The sequence below is a fragment of the Buteo buteo genome, chromosome 3 (assembly GCF_964188355.1).
Source record: "Buteo buteo chromosome 3, bButBut1.hap1.1, whole genome shotgun sequence".
Taxonomy (NCBI): Eukaryota; Metazoa; Chordata; class Aves; order Accipitriformes; family Accipitridae; genus Buteo; species Buteo buteo.
This window is the reverse complement of record NC_134173.1, coordinates 57,473,929-57,489,136: the sequence shown is the minus strand read 5'-3', so window position 1 is coordinate 57,489,136 and position 15,208 is coordinate 57,473,929. Positions and strand designations below refer to the sequence as shown.

At 36.7% G+C, this 15,208-nt stretch overlaps 1 protein-coding gene across 4 annotated transcripts in view; it reads right to left on the bottom strand.

Moving 5' to 3' along the window:
• The window catches only part of ZFPM2 (zinc finger protein, FOG family member 2), a 320,089-nt gene that overhangs the window by 249,156 nt on the left and 55,725 nt on the right, over positions 1–15,208 (bottom strand). For 3 of the 4 annotated variants that reach the window (XM_075023800.1, XM_075023802.1, XM_075023804.1), the window contains exon 2: positions 7,258–7,416. The exons of the other annotated variant lie outside the window; for it this stretch is intronic. In XM_075023800.1, the coding sequence (XP_074879901.1) occupies positions 7,258–7,416 (159 nt within the window). The remainder of the gene's footprint in view (positions 1–7,257; positions 7,417–15,208) is intronic. 4 annotated transcript variants of the gene reach the window in all.

Genomic DNA, 15,208 nt, shown 5'->3' with positions numbered 1-15,208 from the left:
TCTTAAGAAAACCAAAATGTGCTGACTGAAAAGGCTGGAGTTGCTTTGATAAACTGCTTAAAGTTGAGTAAGTTTAAGTGTTTCTCTCACTTTATAATTCAGTACAGTTAAAATAATGTTTTCTGTTTGGATCTATGTATTTACTTCTTGAAACACAGCTTGCTAGTTTCTTTTTGAGGTATGGTTTTCTGCTTCATGACCAATTAATTAATTTCTTGATTAAAAGAAGGGTTTGCTTGTCGAACTTAGGTAAAATTTTTATCCCACGAAAGTTTAGGTAATACTGATATGGATTTCAGCTGGACTGACAATATGGCCCAAGAGGTTTACATATGCGTTAGCAGTAAATAGAAAAGAGTATAGGATAGACAGTCTCGTACTTGTTACTCTGGAAGCCTTTCCGTGCTCTCAAGTGAATGGTGAAAAAAATCACTCCAACCTTTTCAGGTGTCTCCTTTCTCTTCTAGCAAGAGAACAGGTGGTCCTCTGAGCTCCAGTAACAGGAAAAAATGAGAAAGCACGAGAGGTGAAGCACAAGGCAAATGCTAAGGTTCAGAAGAAAAAGGTCTGCTTTCATCCTGCCAGGATCCAATCTAACTCTGACTTAGCACCCTTCGAAGGCTATTATCAGAGAAGCCCCTTCCTTCCTTTCTTTGTCCATATTCAGCATCTGACAAAAAGTATGGAAGATGCACAGGATTCAGTTGTTTCAGCTGCATGGGATACAGATAAACATATGGGAACCCTCACTCTGGGGAACACGAGAATCCAACACAGGTTCACAAACACACACACAAGTCAGTAAGAGGTAACTGTTGTGGTTTTGGAAGGAGTAGCACTGTGAATTCTTATGCAGATTCTTGTTATCCTAGGAGATGAAAATACATCATCACACATACATGCCCTCTCCTGTCTCTATTTACGAAAAAGAATTAATGTGTCCTTCATTTACTCAGAATGCCTACATAAAGAAAATGTAATGAATTAAAATAAATTTAAAAAAAAAATAAAGGAATACGAGCTCCAGGAGAACAGAAGTATTGCCAGAGAAAGATAATGTCAGGCGCAGGAGGGGGGGTGTCTGGTGCCAAGCAAAGCCGAGGGCTGTGCAATCACCTCTATCAGTGCTCTATCAGTGTCTACACTCCAGCCAAATCCAGAGAAAACAAGGAGTCAAAGATTCAGGTCAATAAGCTTATAGGCGATTTGCACAAACAGCTCCTCCAGCAAGGTAAAAAACAAAGTCATATTGGCTTTTCTTTTTTATTCCTTCTCTTTGAACTCCCTGGTCCAAACACACCCTGGAAATGTCAGTGTTATATGCAAGAATTTAAAGAGCTGAGCTTCTTAATCCCGTTAAGAAATAAGAACAAAGTTGCCTGTAAAGATCTCCTTATTGAGCTCTAAGTGATTATGGTATAGCTGCCTTATGCTGATCCTACTTCCACTTGCTATAGCAAAAGAGGTAGAAATTTGTCATGAAATCCATTACTGAAAAGGAAAGAAACATTATTGATTAAAAGGTTTCTGGTTAAAAAAAAAAAAAGGAAGGAAGAAAAAAAGGCATAAATCTACTTTTTGATCCAGAAACAGAATATAGCAAGCATATTGTTAGTCATTACATGCCGAACATGAAAGAAGCAAAGAATATTTACACAGATGCACACAGGCATACACAAGCAAAGTCATACTACAGAGGAAAAAGGGACACATAGTAATAATTTTCAGGGTGTTAAGAGTTTGACTGGTATTATAGATGGCAGCATGATAGCTTTGCACATGAAGTATGAAGGGAAAGATTAATGCACAGAAGAACTTAGCTTTGTATATGCTTTTTCTCATGTGGAGAATCACACTGCAGCTGTTTCCCTGAATCTCAAGCCTGGCTGCACAATCAGGTCACATGGTTTAACATAAAAAATTCCAGTCCTAAGCTGGTCTGGCAGGCTAGTGACAAAATACCATACATGAGCAGAAAACCTGGATCAGGTTCTGAGCTCATCCTCTCCTGCCCAAGTAGAATATGAGAATACAGCAGCAGGTATACACTCAGTATGCAGAAGCCCACATATTCCCAGAGTTCTCCTCTTGCTAACTTAGAACTGTATATGAGTTTCAGACAGCACTGGATTCCCCTCATCCCCCACAAACAAAGATAAGCAATGTATCAGGAACTGCAACTATGCATCAACACTCTGATTTCCTACAGGCATACATAGCTGTTTCTGCTATAGATCCTAAAAGCACTGCATCATGAAACAATCAATCTTCATCCCACATTATGTATCCCCCACATCTTCCTATATCACCACCTGAAGCGCAGTTAACAGTGGGAAACAGAAGCCATTTGCTTTCCAATCTGCCACCAGTAGCGTTAAGGCCACTGAATCTCCTCCCGCTGAAGGCTCCTGCCAATGCTGCCTTGTGGTGGAGTAACTATGGGAAGCCTACAACAGGAGGAACAGGCACAATAGCTGTGCTACAAGCAAAGAACAGGAGAATTTAACAAAATTGTCCTGGTATGCATGGTAGCAAGAAATGGGTACGCTTTCTCTAATTATCAGATATGTACATTCCTCCATTTGCCTCTTTCTTCTGGAAACAGTCCCACATTTTCTCTCTTGATTATAGTCCTGCCTCCATTTTCTTCTCTTGCCTTTTTCCTTCTCCGAACACAGCTGCTTAACTATCTACTAATCTCAAGTGATCGCTCTCATTGCTCAAGATAACTTTTCCTTTGAAAGTTAATCCCTCATTGAACACTTCTGCTAAGAAGGTCATAAGGAACCGCAATTTGTTTAGCCAGTTCCCACCCTTACCAAGTAGACAAGGCTCCTATTCTCCTTGCTGTTTACAGAGAGGAAAAGGTGACACCTCCATATAAGTATGGCAAACTTGCTAAGCAACAGATGAGATTTATTTTTTTTTTTTCCCTGAGGGTATCTAGGCAGGATGACAGCAATCAGAGACTAAAAAGCCAATGATAAACTACTTCACAGCCCAAATGAACTGGATTTAGTACTTTGTTTTTCATCCCATCACCTCCAATTTACTGGCTTCTGTATTGTTCTGCTCTTTGTGCCCCTTTCTTGTATACACCCTCTTGATTTTATTAGCCCCATCATGCCTCCAGCTCACTTCTTCTCTTTTAACTGTTAGCATCACCTCATTTTCTTATTCCTACCTATAAAAAAAGTTAATCTGTATGTACTATCTCCTAGCTTCCACATAAGGCTTTCAGCCATCTATTCTATCACTCTTCTCTATGGGATACAGGCTACTTTCTCCTTATTCAGACTACCTAAATACTGGCATTTACCTAATAAATCTTCTAGATCCGAATTTAATCTGAATTAATCTTAATCTGATACAGACTCTAATTCCAGATATCCACTATCTGGACACTAAAAAAATCTTCATAAACGGAGGTTCCAGGCTAATACAGACTTTGTTTGGACAGCATCATCAGATACCCTCTTTACCTGCAGTGCAGAAATTTGTAGTAACTAAGCATAAACAGCAATTTTCAAAGGCCACAAACTGACGAAATGCAATGCATTATCACCAAGGCTACCTCCTACCAAATTTTTTGTTTCTACTCCAAAGATTTAGACCAGCGCAGCTTTGTAGTGGAAGAACACTATGACTGTGTTATTTATTATGGCTGTTTCCAAAATACTCCCTTTCCCCTAATCTCACTGTCAAAACTGCAAACAAATCAAACTTCTAACTGCCATCTATTCTGAGGCTCTTCTAAAATACTCATTCTTGGATGGGAAACTTCATCCAAAAGGTTAAAATTTCCCAGTTGCAAGCTTACACCAATCCCTGATAAATAGTAGGTTGCTAATTTCCATTTTGCTTTTAATATTTACATGCTTAAACACTGTTCAATTCTTCACATTTGAGTGTAAATGAAGACTACATAGGAATAATTATTCACATGTAGCGAAGTTAATTGTGGTTTTGTGGTGTTGCCAAAGTGGGGGGGGGGGGGGAGGTGGAATTTTCCAGATTCCTTGTCGTAAAAGCCATTAATGAGCAAAAGGAGAAGGGAAAAATAATAGCCAAAAGTCATAATTTTGAAAACGGAGAAGTTGTAAAATGACATGTAGCTCAATCAATGTGATTAATTTGCTTCACACTTTGCAGACGCTTTTGCCTTCGCCTTCTAATTCTGGCAACTGTTCTCCTGAATCAATCTCACAAACCCAAATTAATAAGGTGGGAATGACAAGTATGGCTTTATAAAGGTTAGCTGTTTGCAATTTAGACAGTAAGAGACTGCTCTCTGCTTATAATATGATCAGGCATAGTTTGACAGGAAAATCTCTTCAGTCAAAAAGCCAAAGTTATCAAGTTGTGAACCTGTACATCCTTTACTTTCATTCATCTGAATGAATTGTGAGTTCAGTAAATTTTCGCCTTCAGTGCCTAGTTGGGATAGTTAAAAGCCTCTGGTTTTAGGTGATGCTTGGATTTACAGAGCTGGGGAAGTACGAAAAACATAGCATGGGTGAAGCCTCACAAACACCTCCTCCCCAACAGTCGTGCCATCTATTGCCCACGTCTCTTGATTCCCGCAGGAAGACCCACTGCTTATTTCTCCTCTTGTTCTGGGTCAGCTAGGAAGAAACCCCAGGGGAGGGAAACGGGGAGCCAAGACAGATGAATATTTATATCCAATAAAATGCCCTTGCTTTCTAGAACATTTAATGGTCCATGCTAGCAAGGGGAGAATGCAGAGATAGCATAAAGGATTCCCATGCCAATTCAGTTATTTTCCAGGAAAAGGAAACCTATTGCATGAGAAAACACAGCTCTACACTTATTTTTCCCTCCTTTGAAGATAACTGTGGTTTACAGGCTGCCAATATTGTCACAGAGCAAAACAAAAATCAGAAAGTCAGGCCCTCCAAACAGAAATTAGAATGCATTTATTTGTTCTCTAACCTATTTGGTACATATATAATTTTAAAGCTTTTATTCATGAAGTTAAAGAAAAAATATTTTTAGGAAAAAAAGTTTATTTCTCACACCATCTTTTAATTTCAATACTGAAGCACTACAAAGAAAAAAAGGTTATGAATGATTAACAGATTCATGACAAATACCATGAGAATTAGTCTCACTTTTAGTATTTACTATATAATACAGTCACAATCCCTTCTACTAAGAAAAGGGCACAAAAGAAATTTATTTGCTTTCCAGATTAGTTTTGTCTTCTTGGGTTTCAGCCTCAGAAAAACATATGTGGCCTCATGCTAACGACACTGAAGATGTGACACTGAAAAAGCAGGACATTCAACAGATGTTGACACATTAATAAAAACCAATACATTTCTAGTCTCCCATTCCATCCTTTTCCAGGGATATTCTCAACTTACTTCAAAGTGGGACTTTGTGTCACACTGCCTCAGCTGGAAGTAGATTAGGGGTTTTATGTGCCCCTTCATCCTCAGAAATTTCCTTTTCAACTTTTCTTCTGCAGCAGTTGCAGTGTATAGGTTTAAGATTCTTTTATAACTACAACATACTTGGAAAAAGAACTGCTGGGGAGTCAAAAGGTATTCAGCTTGAAGAATCAGCAGATGTCCTTAATAAAACATGATAATCAAGATTCAGATTTAAATGTATTCCCATTTAATTCCTGATCTTGTTTAATACCATGGCCTGGATTCAGTGTTTTCCCTGAAAGATGTGTTCATTAAAGGGAAGTGCCAATATAACTTGAAATTCAAGATGAATTTGCAGTATTGATTGCTATAAACAAACAAAATCATGTATTTTTCTGAATTTCACCCAAAACAGTAGTATTTCTATTGGTGGGCCCTGGAAACTCAGCAAAAAAGTTAATTATATATGAACTGATGGTGGTGCATAGTCTTACATTGCTGACAGAAGGAACTCAAGAGATGCCAGTATAACAATTATGCAAGTAGTGGTTTAAATAATTATTCAGTAATGCCAGTAAAAGGAACAGTACTTTTTTTCAGCTAAGGAAAACGGTGTCCGAGAGGCATGTGAACAAGTGAATTACTACAGTAATTGCAGTATTTGTTTACTGCACAGTTACAATAGCACTTAACTCCGCCTGTTTGTAAAGCATTTCCATCATAATCTGGACTCTCTTCCCTCACAGTAAGATTTGTAGCAGCTAAACTCTGAACTATTGACCAGACTTTTTTGATCTCTTAAAATGGCTTACTAAGTATCAAGAATCCATAGTGCAAAAAGTAAATTATTTTTTCAAGAGTTTGTAAGCTACAGATAGGACATGTAGAAAATACATTTTCATGCCTTCCCCACTGATGACTGAAGACTCTGTGAGAAAGACTAATATTCTGCAATCATAACATTTGACTCTTCTAACGAATTTATTCTACTTTGTCCAAGACAGATGGAAATAATATAAAAACAGGGGCATATCAAACTATCATGAGAAAAAGTATGTCAGTATCTGGGAAAGAACAGAAAGACAGAGAAGTCATCGATATCCAAATGTCTGAGGGGGTTGTGGACTAACAGAAGAACATCACCACAACAACTCCAGCTATTTGATAGGCATCCTTACCTGCAGAAGACAAACAATAAAGCAATCAAGTGGAAATCTGGCAGGAAGGTTAAATCAATCTTCTAAATAACAGTACATGATAGTGAGCTTTTTCTGTCAGCTGAATGGGAAACAGCACAACCTTGCAGACTGAACACTGGGTAAGAATGAATCAGTGTGGCTTATGCTAAAATACCTCTATCTTCAATAATTTGCAAGTAACGAATGCATCAAAAAGGCATCTGCAACTTTAAAAGTTATCCTTTCACAAATCACTAGTTTTCTACCATGCATAATAAGTTCTATAATAAGCTCTATTTTAATCCTAGAATCTACAGACACAATCTGTTTTTCTAGCAATGTTTCCTAGGCAAAGAAGCAATGAACAGACATGCTGCATTGCTAGCTTCGGATCTGATAATAATTGACTTCTGAGGTCTGTTCTCTACAGTTAAATACATAGAAAATAACATTCTTGGAGGAAAACATTAAAGGCAAGACGATTCACCTCCCTGAAAAGTACATCTTCCAACACATTTAAATATTTACTCCTTACCAGACTTAATTCCACAAGTGACTCATTTTCCTATTTTTAAGGTACTATATTAATAGGACTTTTTGCACATTTTAAACCAAAAAATCTTTTTGACCAATTGGATACAGTTTGGCCAGTATTCCCTCAAGAGGTGGGCTACAATGATTACCTTTATTACAAAAGTATTCCACTTCTTCACAGCTCAGATTTTCAGGCTCAAACTCTGCAGAAAAGCTTTCCTCCAACGGAAAGTCTTCTTTTGAGATAGTATCATTTTCCTCAGACAGGCACTCTTCTTCTTCATCCTCAATGGCATCTTCAAGGGGCCCTTTAAAAAGAATCAGGAACACTGTGGCAAAACCATCTAACAGGACAATGTGAAATAAAACCTTAGTGAACTTATAACTGGGGGTCTTTTGCTAGTTTTTCCTTCCACGGCTGCGTTCAACATTTATTAGAATTGGACAAATAACGTTTTATGGAAATTGAAATTGAAAGTGACTGTTTTCCTGATGACTTCACATCAGAATACACAAAGTGTTATTAATAATATGTATTAATACTCGCACATGGGGGGGGGGGTCATTATTCATTGGGCTCTAGTACCAAATGCAGACAATTTTAACAATGGAAATCAAAGCTCTATTTGTAAAGCCACGTAAACAGTGAAGAGCCTTCTCCTGTTTGTTAGCCATTGTTTTTTGATGCTGAATTACAGTACTTAATAGATTCCCTTTAGAGGCTTTGTTTCTCGAGTTAACAGTACTGACTACAGTGAATTACTACAAAGGTACTGACCGTATAAACTTCAGCTTCTTCTGCTATTTTGCTTCGACTAGCACCTGACAGTATCCGTGATCATTCATTTGCTAGACTCTTTAACAGACTCCCAGTCAATGGATGGGACTCAGACAGACTATCACTTCATTTCAGAGAGGCGAAACAACCATCATAGTAAACTACCAGCTGAGGGCTACAGAAACATAGGCCAGTTACAGAAGCAGGGAATGAGTCTGAACTTGAAATGGCAGCCTGAGGTCTTTGATTCTTCTTCTAGTTACCTAGACATACTATTGCTACAGATCCTCTTGAAGAGCCAGTGCCTGACAGATCTATAATACAGAACGCCCCGGTTACCAATTGGAATGTACTCAAAGATTAAAATTTCTTCTTTCTTATATACACACTTTTCACGATCATTGGTTAATAGTAACTATTTGCTAAAGACATCTCTTGTGCAGGTGTAGAATTTTACCCTAGATTTAAATAGAGATTTGAAATAACTGAACATATTTTAATTTAACTAAGATTTTATTAAATGTCAGTATGTTTCAAAATCCATCTTAAGACCGGATTTCAAAAGAGAGATTTCATTATACATGGTTGAGGCTTGAAAAAAATTACATATTTCACTCTCCAATGAAAGCACAGCCTCATTTATAATTGACTGAGTATTTCTTCCTCGAAATGAAAGCTAGCCAGCTAATGAAAAAAAATGTAATTTGTATTTATATGATAGTTTTCCAGTATTAAATACACTATTCCTATATAATCTATCATGCTGAGATACAATACATAAATTATTCTGTTGCGTTCGATGAAAAGGAAGGGATAAATTTTTAAAAGAAATCAAATATTGACTACACTCTAATTTTATGTAATTTATTATGAACCAGCGACTACCTACATTTATTAAAACAGCAAAATTCACTTTAGGCTAGGTTGTGTAATTCTTGCTTCAGAGGAATATGATGGTTACTTTTTATTGAAATTGATTGAGATTCCCAGCTGGGATTCCATCAATTAATACAGCTTACTATCTTTCACGGAAATATGACTATTTGTGCCAGCTGAGAATCTGACCAAATGAACCCACTTTTGTGGACACATACTCACCAACTCTAGCTGTCATTCAACAATATATCTCCTAAAATAAGGGGCTATTATTATGGCTGGAGAAATAAAGATTCTCATTATCAAAGTATCCATTACTGTTAATTGCACCTTCTAGCCATGTTGGGAAAAAATCCAGCAACTGCATATGCACAGGGAATGAAGAGTGGATACCGCACTGTACGGAATGGAGAACAAAGCACTAGCACACACTGGAGCAGTGCACTGCAGCTAAACATGGGCAGTTTGGGTAGCTTACATGTGTCCACTTTCATGGCAGAAATGAAAGCACAAGGGGTTCTGCACAAACTGACAAAAAATACCTTTCAGATTTCATCATATTATTAATATGTGACATTGTCTGTAGAGCCATTTACTGGTGTGCACTGGTAACATCTGGATAAATAAACTAGAAAGGAAAAACACAATGAAACAAAAAATATGCTATTTTAGGGAAATGTAAATTTCTGCCATGTATAAAGATGGATAAATACCATGTTTTGCATCATTTCAAAAGCAGCCACATGCCTTTAATAAATTTTCCAAATATTTTAAATTTGGGGAAAAAAATGTAAACATCAGCCAGCCTTTCAGTGAAAGTCGACTTCCTGCTGAATGACTGGCTCTTTGTCATTTGACTTTTTCAGTAAGTGACTTGCAAAATACAGCAAAAGCAATATACCTGCAAGTAATCCAATTGGCATGTGTACATGACATTTAGGTCTGTTTCTAGATGTTAAACTGGTTTGTTTGATCAGGTCACCAGTACGTAATCAGCAAGCTAATAATCACCATACATTAATTAAGAAAAGAATAGAAGTGCAGTTAGTATGCTTTCATTTGCAGCAGTCACGGAAACACACACCTTGTAATTTCTATTGACACTGCTTCCAAAAAGGCAGAAGAAAAACAATGTATGCACCAGCTCCACAGCGCAGGTTCAAACCCATCTTTTTGTGGGTTGGGACTTTGGCTTTTAAGCAAATCTCAGACTAAAGCAAAATTCTTGACAAATGCTTCCATAGATACATCCTATGTATGATCAGGTATGTAACATTTCCTGAAGTTTCACGTCCAAGCATTTGAAAACAGAATTGTAAATGTTGTCACATCCAAACGAGATCAGAGGTATGCAGGCATCTACTCCGGGTTTTGCTTTGCGTATGCCAACCCACATATAAAACCCAATGACGTTTCTCCAGTCGCATACAGGCACGCATCAGAGCCTTACGTAACAATTCACCTCAGGGGCTGACATCAGATGCTGCACTCTAAAAGACTGCATGACTTTTGTTGAAATTGAGGGATCGGTACATAAATATTTTTCTAGGTTTCAGGCTGCTGCTGCCTCGTCTAATTCACCCATCAACAACCTGATCCTTGGGAGAAATTCTGTCTCGTTCATGTTGAGTCGTCTTTTATTTTTTAAGTGTTCAAATACATCCAGCTCATGCCCAGAGCTATAAACTGGTAACTTTAATTTAACTGATAACTTTAACTAAAGAGTAAGGCATTGTTCAACATGAGTAAGACCAGCCCACAAGAGTAACAGCAAAATTAAGTATTTCTTGGTTGCTAGTTTCATGTGAACTGAAATATCAATGCCTGATTTCTGTGGCTATTTTTAATTATCACTCAACCACAGAGTGGGTTAAAGAAAACAGTAAAATCAAAAGCCACTTACTAGGTAAGCATGAACAGATTAAACTCTCTATTCTTGACTACTCCAATTACTTGCACATGAACAGACAATGAATAAATTTTCAGAACCTCACAATAAAGGTTGTGTGGAATTACATATTCTTGACTAATGCAAATACATAAACTCTGCAGGCTTATGTTTGCCTAATTTGGCCACGTGCTTCCAAAAACCTCTTGCTGATATCAGTAAATCAAGTCAGCTAGAGAACTAAGAATTTATCTGGTTCAAAAATGTATTGGTCAGTTTTCAAAGTTTACTAGCTCCTTTATCTAGGGAAAAACCTACACAGCACCTATTCAACTTCTTCCCTGATTTAAAATACTTAAAAATACAGAGACATACAGACAAAAATAAATGTTTTTAAAAATAACAGTTTCTTTCAACTGCTTTCTCTGATTGATAGTGCTTTTTTTTCCAGTTGTTCTTATGTTGATGTATTACCTTCAACAGTCCAAATACAGCTTAATCAGTTACTTTAGTACTATACTTTACCTTCTGAATTTCTTTTAAATTGTTGATTTAATTTAACAGTATTAACACCCAGTACTTACACTGATCATGTTATTAAGCACCTATGGCACAACATGTACTATGTCTGCTTTTATTTCAACTGGAACAAGGTCAAGGTCCCATCCCTGTTCTGCTGAAAAATGCTTTTCAATAACTGCTGAGTAAGTGTGATATTACAACCAACAACTGCCATAATGACACAGCAATGCAAATGCAAATAATTCGTACTACTGAAATTCATCTGAGTGTCACAGTGGTCTGACAGCAAACAGCTCTGAGATATGATTTTAAATAAAACAGTAAAATTTCAAACTGAAATGGTTTAAGAATTTAGTTGAATACTTAATTCCAGAGGTAGTCTAGATGTTTTGTTTTCTCATTTCAGCAATTCTTTTCCTATTAGCACTTTGTAAAAGAATGTGATGTAATCTAAGGAGAGGTGATTCTGAAATGCTTCAGGTTAGCTAGATACATGATAAACAGTTAAGAACTCCCAAATGCACTAGGTAAAAACTCAATTTCTAATCTTAAATGGGAGTACTGAAGGCAAATGAAGTCTCCATTACTTCATTCTAGATTTGGCTATTTTCTTTACAGAACAAGCAAATACTTGTGTTGTACACAACACGGGAGATTTTGAGGGGTTTGGTAGTTCCATTTATTCACTTGGTACTTACTTCGTTTCATGAATATTTATTGATATGACCATAAATCTCAAATATTTTTTCAAATAACACAGATAAACAAGAGGCAGTAGAAAACAGTACAATCAGTGACAGCAACGAAGGAGTCAATGTGGCAGAAATCTATATGGCTTAGTGGACACAGTAGTCCACTTCAAAAAATCACCACATATAATTTGATACAAATAACAATATCTACTGAGAAGAGGCTGACGAGTGAGCTGCATGTGCCTTCATGGAGAAAATTACTTCTGATTGAGGCCACTTGGCAGTGCAGTGTGGGGAAATCTGAACTGTGCTCCCTAATTTGTACCAGATTTACAGACACTCAAGCACATATTTTTTAGCACTATTAATGTATTAAATGCTAAAAAAAATAAATAAATCTTTCTCAAACAGTCATATACTTCTACATAAGTCCAAACATATAGATACACACACACAAAGATAGCTAAGTGGCAATCTTTACACAATGAGTAACAGATGCTACCTCAACACTTGAAAGGATAGGCCACATTTAGCAAAACAAAACCAACACTGTAAGAATTTTAATAACATGGAAAAGTGTGAGAATGAACCACCAAAAAAGGGTTTACATTCACTTAACAAAAGACGCTTTTGCTACGGTAAACACTCTGAACACAAATTTGAGCATCAGACCCCTTGAGCCTGTTAGTTCTGATACAGCAATGCATGACTCCAGTTTTATGGTACTATAACCATAATGAAATAATTGAAAGTCAATAACATTAAGCTGGGTAAGTAAGTTCTGTAATCATTTCTCATAGTCAAATTCATCAGACTTCTCCCTAAATGAAACCACTTAAATGCATGCTCAAATTAAGCACATGCTTATATGCTTTCATGTCCAGTGCTTTGCGCTTAAAATGCATGTATCCTACAGTGGGAAAGTATCATTGAAATAATTATCTCATGAAAATGTTAAGTGGTTAGCTTCCTTCCCACCTACCAATATTCTCCTACATTCCCAGAGTAGCAACATAGATCAGTGCTCTTAACAAATTAAGAATGCTTCAGCAAGTCTACAATACTTGACAGTGAGTGGCTGGGGAGAGGTTAATGAGTATAATTAGTAGTAGTAGTAGCATTAAATAATAACAACTCCAATAACTCAGAGGCCTGAAATTCGCTGGATCAACATCATGAATTTTGCATGTTCTGTGATGATCCATCCAGTATTTCCTAGGAAAACATACTGCCATACACAGATTATCCTTAGCTTATGGTAAAACCAAGGTATGTGACACTCTCTGATTACAGAGGGAAAAGCTTCAGAAAAATCAATCTATTTGTCTCCTGTTTCAACAAGAACATTTTCTTCTAAATACAAACAATTAAACTAAAAAACCAGCAGGGAAACACTTTATATTGATTCACATGTGAGAGACACATAGGGAACTTTTTTCCTAAAAATTCAGTCAGAAACATTAAAAATGTAAAAGAGGGTTCACTTTATTTCATTTTAAATATGGCAGTGGGGGTGAAGACACCACACAGTAGTTCAGAGTTAGCTTCCTTCTGGGAAGATTTCTATACAAGACGACTTAGCTATTTCTTCAGCCTTTCAGTTAACTCAAAGGAGTGGTTGTTTTCAACCACTGTGCTTTTACAGCAGCCTGGAGACAAGTTTAACAGTGATGTGAACAACCCCAACAGAAACAATTCAACTTCTCCTTCTTTTGGGGAAGAAATTTTTACAAGACACTACCAAAAATATACTCCCAAGTTCTTCACTGGGAAGCTGGCTTTCTCTTGAGTGTTGTAGAATTTTTTTTAAGTGTCCAGGTTCAAATATTTTAGACCTTACATGTTCAACCAGGATGAAGTCACGGACTGATAAAATACAGGAGATGAATATATACTGTAGCAATCAGAATAAATTTTCAGTTTCTGTCGAGCACTAGGACTGTCAGATACTGTTCAATCACTGAGACTTTCAATATTCCCCTGAGAAGGAGAACCTCCAACTAGAGGTATCTACATGAATTACAGAAATGGAAGTACACGAGTCAGCAGCTAATAGAACATAATAAAGGAAAATGGTAATAAAAGTTTTCCTACTGAACTAGTTGCTCCCCCAACCCCAACAACCTGACCCCATGACTGTCCATGCTACTTCTCTCTCTTGGCTTTTAGTTAATAGCGATCCCAATTTTCAATTTTCTTCGTAAAAAGTATTGCCTCTTCCTTCTTTCCTGTGAGAACTAAAAGTATTTTAATCACATAATTCCATGAGAATAGAGAGAACAGGCCAAGAGAGGTGCCTAAACACTCTTCTGTTAGATGATAGATTGCAATACCTAATCTTGACAAACTGACCGCTGCAGGAATAGCTTCAAAATTAAGCATGCTATTGGTAGTAGGTAACTTAAGTGCAAACTGGGAAATCAGTTTAGAAAAATACCCTTAAATATACTTCTTAAGAAGGTCAATACTTGTCAAACAAACCACTCCCACTTTTACTAAAATGCTTCCCTCTTCAGTCCATTGAGTTCTCTTTTTAGCTTAACTAAGTTATTTCTGTAATTCCTGTTACATTTTTACAGCTATACTCAAGAGACACAATGCTACCTGTACACATTGAACCTCTCCAGTCTGTTATGTAAATTGGCTGAACTTCAAAAGTTTTGTCCAGATTGGAAGATTGTGCCAATTTGTGAGCGACTCGTTACATCTTCATTGTGGCACCCAAGCAGAATGAACCATTTCTCACTTTCAGAGTGGGAGAAACTTTATGAACATGATTTAACGACCAACTTAATAGAAAAAGGAATGGAAAAGAGCTGCTCTTTGGACACTATAAATCCATACCAACCTGATGTAATTGAGCTTAGCAGCAAGTATGAAAGTATATTTCTGTAGCCAAAAAAAAAAAAAAAAAAAAGGGGGTTATTTTTAAACATAAGTTCTTCCTGCAGCCACTCACTTTTAACTTAAGTTGCATCAGGGGATCTGGTAGGAAGGAAACATTTTTATTAATTTTCCCCTTATCTGTCAGCAGAATGCTGATTTTTTTTTTTTTTCATTTACGTTCCTTGCCTGCAGGTAGCAGACCAAGAAAATCATATAGCAGAAATTTTTCCTTTTGATTAATTTTTTTCCATGTGTTATGTTATTTCTTATATATAATTGATTTCAGGTTTTGCTCGTAGCTGTACATCTTTTTTATATCTGTACCTACTGCCTTCCTTCAATCAAGAAAGTTGAAGGAAATTACCTGAATTTTGTTAAGTTTATTAAAAAAAGAGCTCTGTGAATATTTAAATCGAGTTTTGAAATGCTAATACATGAAAGATATTAGAGAATTTTAA